We start from the raw sequence: 14,151 nt of genomic DNA, 5'->3' as shown, positions 1-14,151 counted from the left end.
TCTTGTTACTTGTTTTGAAAACAGTCTATGGAGTGAAACAACATGGATACTGAACCGCAAGGTGTTGCAAAGAAAATACTCACCAGGTTCCCCGTTGTGTCCTCTTCTTCCTCGCTTTCCTGGTGGGCCTAAAATGCAAAAGAAGAAAAATGTCCTTAGACTATCTTTCTTGTTTGATCCGTATAAAATCCTCAAATATTTCTGCTGCAAATTTTGGCAAATGTCGAAAAGTTCAATAGAAGCACTCAAAGAGAGGTCAGAGTTTTTGTAGATTTAGTGCTTCTTCAATCCATTCAAAAATTCATTAACAAATTGAAAGTTGAAATTGAAAACTATGGCACTTTCGCCTTGCACCTCCAGGGTCTGGGTTCGATTCCCGCCTCAGGCCTGTGGGCATGGAGTTACTTCGTTTCCCACACACAGTCCAAAGAGTTGCAGTTTAGGCTAACTGGCCTTCCCATTTGCCTGTAGTGTCTGAATGAGTGTGTGTGTGCCCTGCGGTGCATTGGCACCCCTACCAGGGTGTACCGCCTTGTGCCCTGTGTCTCCTGGATAGACTCCATTCGCCAAGTGACCCTGTATGCAGCATAAAGTGATTTAGATGATGAGTGAGTGAGAAATCTAAAATCAAATATGGCACTTTCTTGGCTCCATATTAAATATGCACTTGACAGTTCAATTTATACAGTATTTATTCTCTTCAACACAGATGCATTTATTCAATGATTCAGGCTCCCTTTGCACTCCACACCTGTCTGACCCATCCTGGTGCCCCGCTTCTGGTTGATCCATCACATGGATGCCCCGTGTGTCTCTTTGGGATGCATCTGGTGTCTGGGGACAGTTTGCCTCTACCATAAAGACGGTTCTGGCCTCGACTGATGTTGACAGCTGTTTCTCTGAGGACTTGACTTGGCTGAAGTTGCTCAATAGTTCAGTACCGGAATTTTCTACAAGTCAACCTGAGCCTCCAATAACTACCTGGACTCCATATTAAAATCAATTAAAATTAACTGAACTGCCTGCCACCTAACACACAGTATGAAAGCAGATCAATTCCTGCTTTCTGTTTCACCCAAATGAGGATGGGTTCCCTGTTGAGTCTGGTTCCTCTCAAGGTTTCTTCCTATTGCCATCTCAGGGAGTTTTTCCTTGCCAATGTCACCCTTGGCTTGCTCATCAGGGACCATTTTGACTCATACATACTCACATTCCATACAAACTTAAATAATTCTTTTAATTGTGTAAAGCTGCTTTGCAACAATAACAACAGTGCTATTTACAGTACTTGTGCTTAACCAAATTGACGAAGTAACATCATTTGTGTGTAATGTGTTAGAAAAGCAACAGAGAAAATTATTTTAGCTTTTAAATCTTTCTAATGAAACAACTTCAAAAGATAAGAGGTTGAACTTAAACACTCACACCAGCCTGGAGTAAGATAATTCAACAGTTTACTAAGTTCCCAGGCTGAGCCAAGGACAAAAATGCTAAGTCAGCATATTTATGGATTCATTAATTTGCCAAGTGTTAATATTAGATCTGGTAACTGTGTCCTTCGTTTTGCTGGCTTTTCTTGTCTGGACCAGCAGCTGTGACAGCTCATTTTGAGTGAGCCATAAATATATCAGTAAATGGTTACTTGCTAATTAATTTCACTAACACTTCTTCTTCTTTGTTCATAAAGATTCTGAAACTTTTTATTTGTCACTCTTAAGTGACATGATAAAATTGAACTTGTATAAAAGTAGTGTATAAAGGCAATTTTTTCAAAGGCTGTGTAAATTTTGCTTCAATTTTTAGCAATTATAAATTGCATTACAGGACTGATTTTTCACAAAAATGAAAACTAATGTGTGCAATTGGATAAGTTTTAAGAAAAGGGCTACATGTAGATATTCTACCATTTAATCAATGTTTTATGGTTCATGCTTCTTAGTGGCCAATTATCTGGCCTTTTCTAAGACCATGAGTACTGATTTCTAAACTTAATGATGCCCAGGCCTTGTCCTTATAACCACAACTACTGAGAACCCCTGGCTAAACTTTCCCAACGGTAACCAAGGCCCTTCATCTGTCATCTCTTTAATAAACTTATACGCCGCTTCATATTCAGAGTGACATCTTAATAAGTGGTGGCTAAGTGGTTAGCACTAAGCTAACCAGCATCTCGCCTCTGGTCTGTGTGTCTGGTTTGCATGTTCTCCCTGTGCTTGGTGGGTGTCCTCTGAGTACCGAGGGTTTCCTTCCACATCCCAAAGTCATGCGTTGTATCCTGATTGGGGTTTACAAATTGCCAATAGTGTTTGACTGGGTGTCTGCTTGTTTTCTGCAAATGGGTTTACCCCCATATCTTTACATCATGCCTCACCTTGTGAACTAAGTTTCCAGGGATAGGCACCAGGCCTCCATAACCCTATACAGTATGAGCAGTATAGATAATAGATGGATGGATTTTCATAAGTGTGTGGGCAGGAACAGATTACAAGTAACAAGAAGTTCAATGATTTTGAAAAGAACAATAAAGTATGATGCTAAGTTTTTCAATCCACTATATTTATAAAACTACCTTGTGAGACAGACTAATCAATGCACATCATATTTTATGTTAAACCTGTCAGGAAAGAACAAATTGATGTACCAAATTGAGCACTTCATGTACTTAATGTAGTGATGAGCCATAATTGTGGAATTCTTTCATTCTTTGTTTAAGTCTTTGTTCACAGCAAAATATTACATGGCTTTAAATTTGACTATAATTCATAACTTTAATGTCATGTTGTATTATTATAAACAATGTGGTGCTGCAATTGCTAAACGCTAAATTAAGTTGGCATTCATCATAACCACTGTAAAATTGGTTTTATGCGCTTTTCTTTGTTTTTCAGTTGTTTAGGAAACAGCAAAACATTTATATGTCATCTATGAATAAGACTGCATTATAGTCACTAGAGCTCATTTGAAGCTCAACATATGCCACCAAGTTATAATAAAGATCTGAATGAATAGTGAACATTCCATTCAAAGCGAAATAATTCCTTCAAAGAACGAGGAATTCTTCAACTCAACTATAGTATTTAATGACAGAAGGACATTTGTCTTTTAGGACAGACTTGTTATAGAAGGTATATGTGTAATTTATTCAGGGTGTCTGAGAAGTTCCAATCAGCTTTTCTGTTCTGTTACCAATCTCAGTTTAAGGAAAAAAAACCTACACTTTACATTGTCCATTGCTTTATACTGAATCATTTACTCATATTAAAGGTGGGTATTGGTAGCTCAGTGGTAGGTTTCTTGCTTGCCATGCGGAAGGCCTGGGTTTAGTTCCCACTCAATGGTCATGCTCCAATCACAGCCCCAAGCCAACTGAATGCAGTGCGGGTCCCAAACCGGATTGAAATTGTTGAGTACTTTTTTTCTGGCTTTCTGACAGCTCATCTAATGCTTATACCTTCAGGTGACCTCATGCATATAATTAACCCCAACATAATTAAAAACGGGTGCCAAATAAACCTCAATTAAGGCGACTGTTTGTCACAGACTGCAAGCTTGAATAGTGTCCTAACCATTAGCTGACGTTGATTTTTTAAATTACGCTTTTAACGTGCAGCCAACCTCCACATCTGTGATGCTAGTGCATGACATAAAATTATAAGGGTAGGTCAACAAGAAAAGGAGGACATGGTTGTTTGCTTTTTTTTTTGATGGGGATAAATAAATTTTAAAGTATTGAGTGCCTGTTTTACCCCAGCTGTAATAGCTCATGAATGTACTTTTACATCATGCATACTGGCTGTTTGATTTTTACACACGAGACACTTTAAAAACTTTAACGTAACACTAGGCCAAATATTGTGTGCAGGCTATGATGCACTGCATGTTCTGAGACCTTTCCTTCATAGCCAGAATGATCTTTTCTCAGCAGTTTGTGCAACATTGCTTTTTTTGATGAATCATTCCAGACAGCCAAGCCTTTGCTTTTCACAGGCATTAATAAGCCTTCATCAGTTTACTGGTATAATTGATGATAATTGTAAATGTTATGTGATGTTAATGTTATTGCTGATCAGTATACATTTTAATTAATTTTTTTCTGAAAAAAAAATTACTAAATGTGATGCAATTTTGGTCCTACTTTTAGTACTAGGAGTAAGAGCAATTTATAAACAATCTTAAAATAGGAAAACAGTCCAATCTCCATTAAAACTTGGGGAAAAAAGCTCCGGAGGTGTTCTAACTGGTTGGAAGTCACCAGGAAATATTATTTAGACAGAGCCTTGTGCAAAATAGAGATGTTTCTTAAAAGATATGTGAACAAAAATGCAACACTTTTTTTTGTGACGGATCGCATGCAGTTTGCAAGTAGAACATTACCGAACATTTCTAATGTTGTCTGCTACTTTACAACAAAGTAACAGCGAAAATACAGCTTTAAAATAGTGATAATTCCTGTTTGTCACAGCAATGTCAGAAATATTAAATCAAATTTTCATATATCATATATAAAAAACAGTACACACAGCTGTTTTTGTACTCCTCCAGGGTACGTGCGACAAACTAACAGGTGGCATTGATGCTTTCACAAATTGCTTTTCATCTAAGAGTAGGCCAGAATTTTCCTTCAATTAGATTGTGTGCCCTGCGGTGCATTGGCACCCCTACCAGGGTGTACCGCCTTGTGCCCTGTGTCTCCTGGATAGACTCCATTCGCCAAGTGACCCTGTATGCAGCATAAAGTGATTTAGATGATGAGTGAGTGAGAAATCTAAAATCAAATATGGCACTTTCTTGGCTCCATATTAAATATGCACTTGACAGTTCAATTTATACAGTATTTATTCTCTTCAACACAGATGCATTTATTCAATGATTCAGGCTCCCTTTGCACTCCACACCTGTCTGACCCATCCTGGTGCCCCGCTTCTGGTTGATCCATCACATGGATGCCCCGTGTGTCTCTTTGGGATGCATCTGGTGTCTGGGGACAGTTTGCCTCTACCATAAAGACGGTTCTGGCCTCGACTGATGTTGACAGCTGTTTCTCTGAGGACTTGACTTGGCTGAAGTTGCTCAATAGTTCAGTACCGGAATTTTCTACAAGTCAACCTGAGCCTCCAATAACTACCTGGACTCCATATTAAAATCAATTAAAATTAACTGAACTGCCTGCCACCTAACACACAGTATGAAAGCAGATCAATTCCTGCTTTCTGTTTCACCCAAATGAGGATGGGTTCCCTGTTGAGTCTGGTTCCTCTCAAGGTTTCTTCCTATTGCCATCTCAGGGAGTTTTTCCTTGCCAATGTCACCCTTGGCTTGCTCATCAGGGACCATTTTGACTCATACATACTCACATTCCATACAAACTTAAATAATTCTTTTAATTGTGTAAAGCTGCTTTGCAACAATAACAACAGTGCTATTTACAGTACTTGTGCTTAACCAAATTGACGAAGTAACATCATTTGTGTGTAATGTGTTAGAAAAGCAACAGAGAAAATTATTTTAGCTTTTAAATCTTTCTAATGAAACAACTTCAAAAGATAAGAGGTTGAACTTAAACACTCACACCAGCCTGGAGTAAGATAATTCAACAGTTTACTAAGTTCCCAGGCTGAGCCAAGGACAAAAATGCTAAGTCAGCATATTTATGGATTCATTAATTTGCCAAGTGTTAATATTAGATCTGGTAACTGTGTCCTTCGTTTTGCTGGCTTTTCTTGTCTGGACCAGCAGCTGTGACAGCTCATTTTGAGTGAGCCATAAATATATCAGTAAATGGTTACTTGCTAATTAATTTCACTAACACTTCTTCTTCTTTGTTCATAAAGATTCTGAAACTTTTTATTTGTCACTCTTAAGTGACATGATAAAATTGAACTTGTATAAAAGTAGTGTATAAAGGCAATTTTTTCAAAGGCTGTGTAAATTTTGCTTCAATTTTTAGCAATTATAAATTGCATTACAGGACTGATTTTTCACAAAAATGAAAACTAATGTGTGCAATTGGATAAGTTTTAAGAAAAGGGCTACATGTAGATATTCTACCATTTAATCAATGTTTTATGGTTCATGCTTCTTAGTGGCCAATTATCTGGCCTTTTCTAAGACCATGAGTACTGATTTCTAAACTTAATGATGCCCAGGCCTTGTCCTTATAACCACAACTACTGAGAACCCCTGGCTAAACTTTCCCAACGGTAACCAAGGCCCTTCATCTGTCATCTCTTTAATAAACTTATACGCCGCTTCATATTCAGAGTGACATCTTAATAAGTGGTGGCTAAGTGGTTAGCACTAAGCTAACCAGCATCTCGCCTCTGGTCTGTGTGTCTGGTTTGCATGTTCTCCCTGTGCTTGGTGGGTGTCCTCTGAGTACCGAGGGTTTCCTTCCACATCCCAAAGTCATGCGTTGTATCCTGATTGGGGTTTACAAATTGCCAATAGTGTTTGACTGGGTGTCTGCTTGTTTTCTGCAAATGGGTTTACCCCCATATCTTTACATCATGCCTCACCTTGTGAACTAAGTTTCCAGGGATAGGCACCAGGCCTCCATAACCCTATACAGTATGAGCAGTATAGATAATAGATGGATGGATTTTCATAAGTGTGTGGGCAGGAACAGATTACAAGTAACAAGAAGTTCAATGATTTTGAAAAGAACAATAAAGTATGATGCTAAGTTTTTCAATCCACTATATTTATAAAACTACCTTGTGAGACAGACTAATCAATGCACATCATATTTTATGTTAAACCTGTCAGGAAAGAACAAATTGATGTACCAAATTGAGCACTTCATGTACTTAATGTAGTGATGAGCCATAATTGTGGAATTCTTTCATTCTTTGTTTAAGTCTTTGTTCACAGCAAAATATTACATGGCTTTAAATTTGACTATAATTCATAACTTTAATGTCATGTTGTATTATTATAAACAATGTGGTGCTGCAATTGCTAAACGCTAAATTAAGTTGGCATTCATCATAACCACTGTAAAATTGGTTTTATGCGCTTTTCTTTGTTTTTCAGTTGTTTAGGAAACAGCAAAACATTTATATGTCATCTATGAATAAGACTGCATTATAGTCACTAGAGCTCATTTGAAGCTCAACATATGCCACCAAGTTATAATAAAGATCTGAATGAATAGTGAACATTCCATTCAAAGCGAAATAATTCCTTCAAAGAACGAGGAATTCTTCAACTCAACTATAGTATTTAATGACAGAAGGACATTTGTCTTTTAGGACAGACTTGTTATAGAAGGTATATGTGTAATTTATTCAGGGTGTCTGAGAAGTTCCAATCAGCTTTTCTGTTCTGTTACCAATCTCAGTTTAAGGAAAAAAAACCTACACTTTACATTGTCCATTGCTTTATACTGAATCATTTACTCATATTAAAGGTGGGTATTGGTAGCTCAGTGGTAGGTTTCTTGCTTGCCATGCGGAAGGCCTGGGTTTAGTTCCCACTCAATGGTCATGCTCCAATCACAGCCCCAAGCCAACTGAATGCAGTGCGGGTCCCAAACCGGATTGAAATTGTTGAGTACTTTTTTTCTGGCTTTCTGACAGCTCATCTAATGCTTATACCTTCAGGTGACCTCATGCATATAATTAACCCCAACATAATTAAAAACGGGTGCCAAATAAACCTCAATTAAGGCGACTGTTTGTCACAGACTGCAAGCTTGAATAGTGTCCTAACCATTAGCTGACGTTGATTTTTTAAATTACGCTTTTAACGTGCAGCCAACCTCCACATCTGTGATGCTAGTGCATGACATAAAATTATAAGGGTAGGTCAACAAGAAAAGGAGGACATGGTTGTTTGCTTTTTTTTTTGATGGGGATAAATAAATTTTAAAGTATTGAGTGCCTGTTTTACCCCAGCTGTAATAGCTCATGAATGTACTTTTACATCATGCATACTGGCTGTTTGATTTTTACACACGAGACACTTTAAAAACTTTAACGTAACACTAGGCCAAATATTGTGTGCAGGCTATGATGCACTGCATGTTCTGAGACCTTTCCTTCATAGCCAGAATGATCTTTTCTCAGCAGTTTGTGCAACATTGCTTTTTTTGATGAATCATTCCAGACAGCCAAGCCTTTGCTTTTCACAGGCATTAATAAGCCTTCATCAGTTTACTGGTATAATTGATGATAATTGTAAATGTTATGTGATGTTAATGTTATTGCTGATCAGTATACATTTTAATTAATTTTTTTCTGAAAAAAAAATTACTAAATGTGATGCAATTTTGGTCCTACTTTTAGTACTAGGAGTAAGAGCAATTTATAAACAATCTTAAAATAGGAAAACAGTCCAATCTCCATTAAAACTTGGGGAAAAAAGCTCCGGAGGTGTTCTAACTGGTTGGAAGTCACCAGGAAATATTATTTAGACAGAGCCTTGTGCAAAATAGAGATGTTTCTTAAAAGATATGTGAACAAAAATGCAACACTTTTTTTTGTGACGGATCGCATGCAGTTTGCAAGTAGAACATTACCGAACATTTCTAATGTTGTCTGCTACTTTACAACAAAGTAACAGCGAAAATACAGCTTTAAAATAGTGATAATTCCTGTTTGTCACAGCAATGTCAGAAATATTAAATCAAATTTTCATATATCATATATAAAAAACAGTACACACAGCTGTTTTTGTACTCCTCCAGGGTACGTGCGACAAACTAACAGGTGGCATTGATGCTTTCACAAATTGCTTTTCATCTAAGAGTAGGCCAGAATTTTCCTTCAATTAGATTTTTACTTTTTACTACCTCCTCCACAAGCAAATACAGTCTCATTTTCTCTCCAGTTTTACATTCTTTTTAAAGTAATTTTAATCAGATTATGACCTATACAGCTCTATCATGGGGGCCTGAAACAGTTTTATTTGGAGCAGTTTGATTAGGATCTCAGAGTCATGCATCTATAATATTTGCTAATGTATATAAAGCTTTACACAGCGAGTGCTGATTTTACCATTCACCATTTAAAACTACAAAAAAACTGTTAAAACTACAACACCCACTACGATTTGCAGCCTATGTTGCGACTCTCAGTGATGTTACATGCTTTCGTAGGAGCAGTCCTACTTCTCACAGAAAGTAAGAGTATGTAATTTTATAAATAACTTTATGTCCTACTATGTAAGAATTTTATTTATTACTTAAATAACTTTGAGCAAGATTCCTTGAAGTGATTCTTAGTACATACTGTACAGGACCTGATGGAGAAATTCTCTTCCAGTTTTTAAAATTTTGTTAGAAAGAACAATGGACAAGGAAATCTGAAATAACAGGATTAAATTATATAGTGTCAGACAGGCTTAAGCCTCATATTCTCCATGGCTTTTATAACCACACTGATTAAGCAAAGGTCTTGTATTGATATTCTGTAAAGTCCATATCTACAATATAAAAGTATTAAACCGTATTAAACAACAAAGTCTGTAAGGAATCTGTAGCCCTTTGTGTGTGTGTGTGTGTGTGTGTGTGTGTGTGTGTGTGTGTGTGTGTGTGTGTGTTGTAGGTGTTTTTGATCATGATTCCCTTGTCATGACTCACTGTATCCAGTGAACATCCCCCTATACACACACACACACACAGTCAGAGCTCAGAAAATATTTTTATGAATGACATCAGTCCACATCCTGCTAGGTCTGGATATGCAACATCAGGAGACAGACACTTGCTGAATAGACTCTTTGTTCTAAACGTAATAAATCTATTGTTCTGGCTAAATTAACTCACCGTTTATACTTTTCGGCCAGCTATGATCAGGGGATACAGGTGTGTGTGTGTCCATGTATGTGGGATGGAGTTGTGCCAAAAAGCAGTAGTTCTGTTTTATGCCATTGCAGAGAAGTGTAACACACCCTTCTACATGCAACAGACTCGAAAAAAAAAGCCATGATTGGTTAGCATCGCTCTTACTGAGAGGGGAGAGACAGAGTTTGGCCAGTTTTTGTCTTCTGGACTCGCAGCCATGGATGGCTTTGGCATTGTCACAATTTTAGCACACTGACAGTGTGAATGCTTTTTTGTTAAACCAGTCTAGAGCCAAGCCTCATAATGGAAACAGCAGAAAAAAAAAGGAACTCATTATTAGTGTTGCTGGTTTGTTGACTATGCGTATCATTTAGACTCATTAATTCACTTAATTCGTTTATTTTAAGCTTAATTTCATTTTATTTAAATTATTCCATGTAGAAAGTCCTCCCTGTGTTTAAGCCCACTTTGTAAAAATCTAGTCTTTACTAACACATTTTTTTTATTGCATTTAAACTTATTCCAAAGAGACTAACCTTTCTAAATGAATGTGTGCATATATACAGCATACTGCACAGTAAGAGCCTGTTATCTATCTCTACTTGATTTCTTTGAACATTGATAAATGATAAGTGCGGAAGCATGTCAGTGCAGTAGCAGTTTAACTCTGTGGGATTCGACTTCCTTGCTGTTTTTGGTTAACCAGTGATTATGATTTTCTGTTATCCTTCCAGCATAATATTCATCATTTCTGCCTAATTAACAATGTTTAAGAGAAGAAAAAGAAATGTGTATAAAAATGCATTTCCCCTTTGGATATAAAGCTATGGCTCAAATAGCTCAGGCCTAAAATCATACTCGCTCCATATGAATGTGTTTTCTTTTTTTCGTCCATTACCGACATCTCTCGTTACAAATGCATCTGTGGAATTTGTTCTGCTCATCTTTTATGCCAAGAAAAATTTGCAGTTACCTATTAGTTAAATTCATCTGATGGCAATCTTCAATCAGTCATCGGCTAAGAGAATTTGTTTTTCACATTGAAGCTAGGGTCCTTATGTATGGACCCTGTAACTATGAGAAGAGCTTTCATCACCTTTAGAGCTTGATGTATTTCTTCTTTGGCTGAGTCAAAGGCTTGGATATTTGAAACTTGACCAATGTGTCCTGTGCAATGTAATTTTCCTCCCCACAGAGTCTGCAGTGGGCCAACTGAAATCAGAGACTATAGTACTTAGAGCCAGTGAAGGTAATAAACAAATCAATAGCCAAGCTGTTGTTTCACAACTTAAGTTATATTAGCTGGAGTTTATTGGTTCAATACTCTGCTTCATGTAGATTTACGTATGCGGTAAAGAGGTTGGAGTCCTCAGTAATGTACCGAAACTTCTCCTTTAGAGCAGTAACCAATCATTGTTTGCTATTGCAGTTTGATGAATGAATGACTTCAGTAGTACCAACTAGCATGGTATTAATTACAAATTAAGTGCCTAAAGCTGCTATTTCTTATTGTGAAAGAAACTCATGGACTTTCTACTATTTTAAGAACAATACCCCTCTGGAGACCCAGCTGCTAATTTGACATCTAAAAGAAAAAGATTGACAATTAACCAGGCAGATGGTCAAAGTGGCATTGTATCAGTCTCCATCACAAAGCTCTTGGTGGGCGTCTTTGCTTTATAAAACAACAGCTGGTGAGTATTCCACTGTGAATACTGTTTGTAACCTGAGTAATATGTGTTTGAGTGTGTTGTGAGCTCTAGGTATTCATCTCTGTCCAGTTAGTCAGCTGTGAGGTACATCTCAAGGGAGGTAAAAAGACGTCCCAATAGAAACAGTTGCCTGAATACATCTGGGCATTGAATGAACGTGTCACTAAAAGTATCGAGTAAAGCTTATGCAAGTGTAAATTTATTTCTGTTTCTGAATGTGGTGTGAGCTCCAGGCTGACGGTGGTAACATCACATGTAAGCCATAGCTTTGATATTCCCTTACATTTTGCTGGCTTCGTGTGGTTTGTTTAAAAGCATGAAAGTACTTGAATTTATTTTGTGAGCGTTTAATGCTTGTAGGATATAAAGTTTATTCTCTCTGTGATTTGACAAAAAAATTTGACAAAGCATTTGAGACAATAAATTGTTTAGTTGACACATACAGATATTGCAAAAAGCAATGAAAGTACAAAAGAATACCTGTACAATTTAGTTTAAATTATAAATGAATTTATGTGCTAACAATATTTTCTCATTATTTGTAAATTAACTTTAATATTTACTAAAGGATATTTAATATACGTTACTTATTTATGCACTATACTGTAGCTACTTGGGTGCAGATTTTAAATTATAGCCACTTTGTTCCTGTTGGAGGCTATTAAAATCTGTATAGCTCCCCACAATTATTTTTACAATTACTTTAAAGCTATGAAGCATCAGCAATTAGTATGACGCATGAAGCAAAAAAAAAAAAAATCCCCTATACTGGGACTGAAACTAAATATATTCTAAATTCCAAATTTTGTGTCCTAGAAAAGCCCTGTAGTTAGATGACTACAGAAAACAAATTCTATCCATGTATTAAACAAAAGTAAATCAAAGTAATGGCATTCTAAAAGCTCCAAATGCTACACGTTAACTCTCCATATGCCAAAGCAATGACTGATACTCCTTTAAGAAATAATCCATCCTGATGCTCTGGTTCTGCTTGGAGCTTTCTCCACCTGTGACTCATCTTCTGCTGTTGTGAATGGTCCCCACATGGATAAATACAAATTCTAGGCTTAATAGTGCATAATCCCACCTGGATATCGTAAACGCATACCTACGTGTTGCTGAAGTAATTATGAACACTTTCCTGGGTTTTAATTTATGGTTCTGTACGCTATATGCACAATATGCTCACATTGCATCCTTGCAACACACTTGGTAATATCCGACTTATACTTTGCAGTTGTTAAAATTTAATATCATGGTATTGAATTAATGGTACAGTCTGCACAACTAGCTCATTTTTAATTTTACTCTTGAGATTCAATGCCACATCAGCTGGCACATGAGCATAATGTCACTTTTTCCAGCTTGTAGTTATTCCTGAGACACTGAGGCAGAATAACCAGTAGAGGTAAGACCATATGGAAGACGGAAAGTAGCAACCAGGCCTTAATTTTCGACTGACTCTTTTAATCTATAAAATCTTTAGAACTTGGAGATCAGCAGCTACTTTTTTCAAGCCATTAACTTCCCTAAATTACGGATATTTGTTACACACACACACACACACACACACACAAACAAAAAAAAAAAACATAAAAATTACAGTTTGCAGAATCCTTCATTGAGATAATGATTAATGATGAGTAATCATTAAAGGACCTTAATGTATATTTAATGGCATAATGAGATTTTACAAGGTCGGTGTAGGTAGTAAAACAACTTTATGATGTTCTTGAAGAGGGTGGTGAAAACACTTAAATGAGCAATCTATGCTGCATGACCATTGTCTCCCTTCTGGCACAATTCTCCTCTGGCACCATTTTACAGTAGGTGTGTAGCGGTGGTTTCATCACATTTTACACCAGGCATGTCACTAAAATCATTCAGTAAGTAAATTCTAGACACAGTGTCATACTCATATTCTGTAAGGTTGAATGCTATTTAGTTTTATGTATTTTTCTTATTTTATTTGAATAGGAATTGCTAAGATTTTTTTGTATCACTTACTAAAACTTTGATAAGGCGATTTAAAAAATTTTATGGTAATAATATTAATAAATATTATAATAAATAAATAGCATTACTGTACTCTGACCTCAGGTTCTTCCATACTATTTTATTATGTTGTACAGTTTTTTTAAAAAAAGAAAAAAGACAGAAAGAAAAAGAAGAAAGAAAGAAAAAAAAAACAAAGAAAGAAAGTAACCCTCTATTGTCGCATTTCTTTTCACATTTTAGCTTGTTACGAAGATAGGAACAGCAGGCAAGGTCAGCCATGATACAGAGATTGCAGTTAAGCAATCGTATAGCAGGCAATGCAGCATGCTGTACAAACCTTAACCTCTAGCCAATTAGTCAATAAATCCTCATAAACTGATTATGCTGAAGCATACTGCAAACAATGGTCATTTTTCCTCAATTGATTATGCTTTTTAAAATCTGTATATATATTTTTTTAATAAGAAATGTTTTTTTTTTTGGTATCTCACCGAGAAATTAGATATAAGTGCATACCGTTTAACTAACCCAACAGCAAAGTGCACATGTTAAACCTGTGTTCTAAAACATACCTATTAAAAATGTCTTTATGACTATGAAACCTTTAAATTGAATTGGTCAGAAAGTGTTGATTGATTTTAAATAACAGACATTAAT

At 36.4% G+C, this 14,151-nt stretch overlaps 1 protein-coding gene across 1 annotated transcript in view; it reads right to left on the bottom strand.

Moving 5' to 3' along the window:
* LOC128518716 (collagen alpha-1(XXV) chain) overlaps nt 1-14,151 on the bottom strand; it is a 172,005-nt gene that overhangs the window by 79,317 nt on the left and 78,537 nt on the right. Inside the window, exon 3 of the mRNA XM_053491959.1 lies at nt 84-128. Within this exon, the coding sequence (XP_053347934.1) occupies nt 84-128 (45 nt within the window). The remainder of the gene's footprint in view (nt 1-83; nt 129-14,151) is intronic.

The sequence above is a fragment of the Clarias gariepinus genome, chromosome 1 (assembly GCF_024256425.1).
Source record: "Clarias gariepinus isolate MV-2021 ecotype Netherlands chromosome 1, CGAR_prim_01v2, whole genome shotgun sequence".
Taxonomy (NCBI): domain Eukaryota; kingdom Metazoa; phylum Chordata; class Actinopteri; order Siluriformes; family Clariidae; genus Clarias; species Clarias gariepinus.
This window is presented reverse-complemented; position numbering and strand designations above follow the sequence as displayed.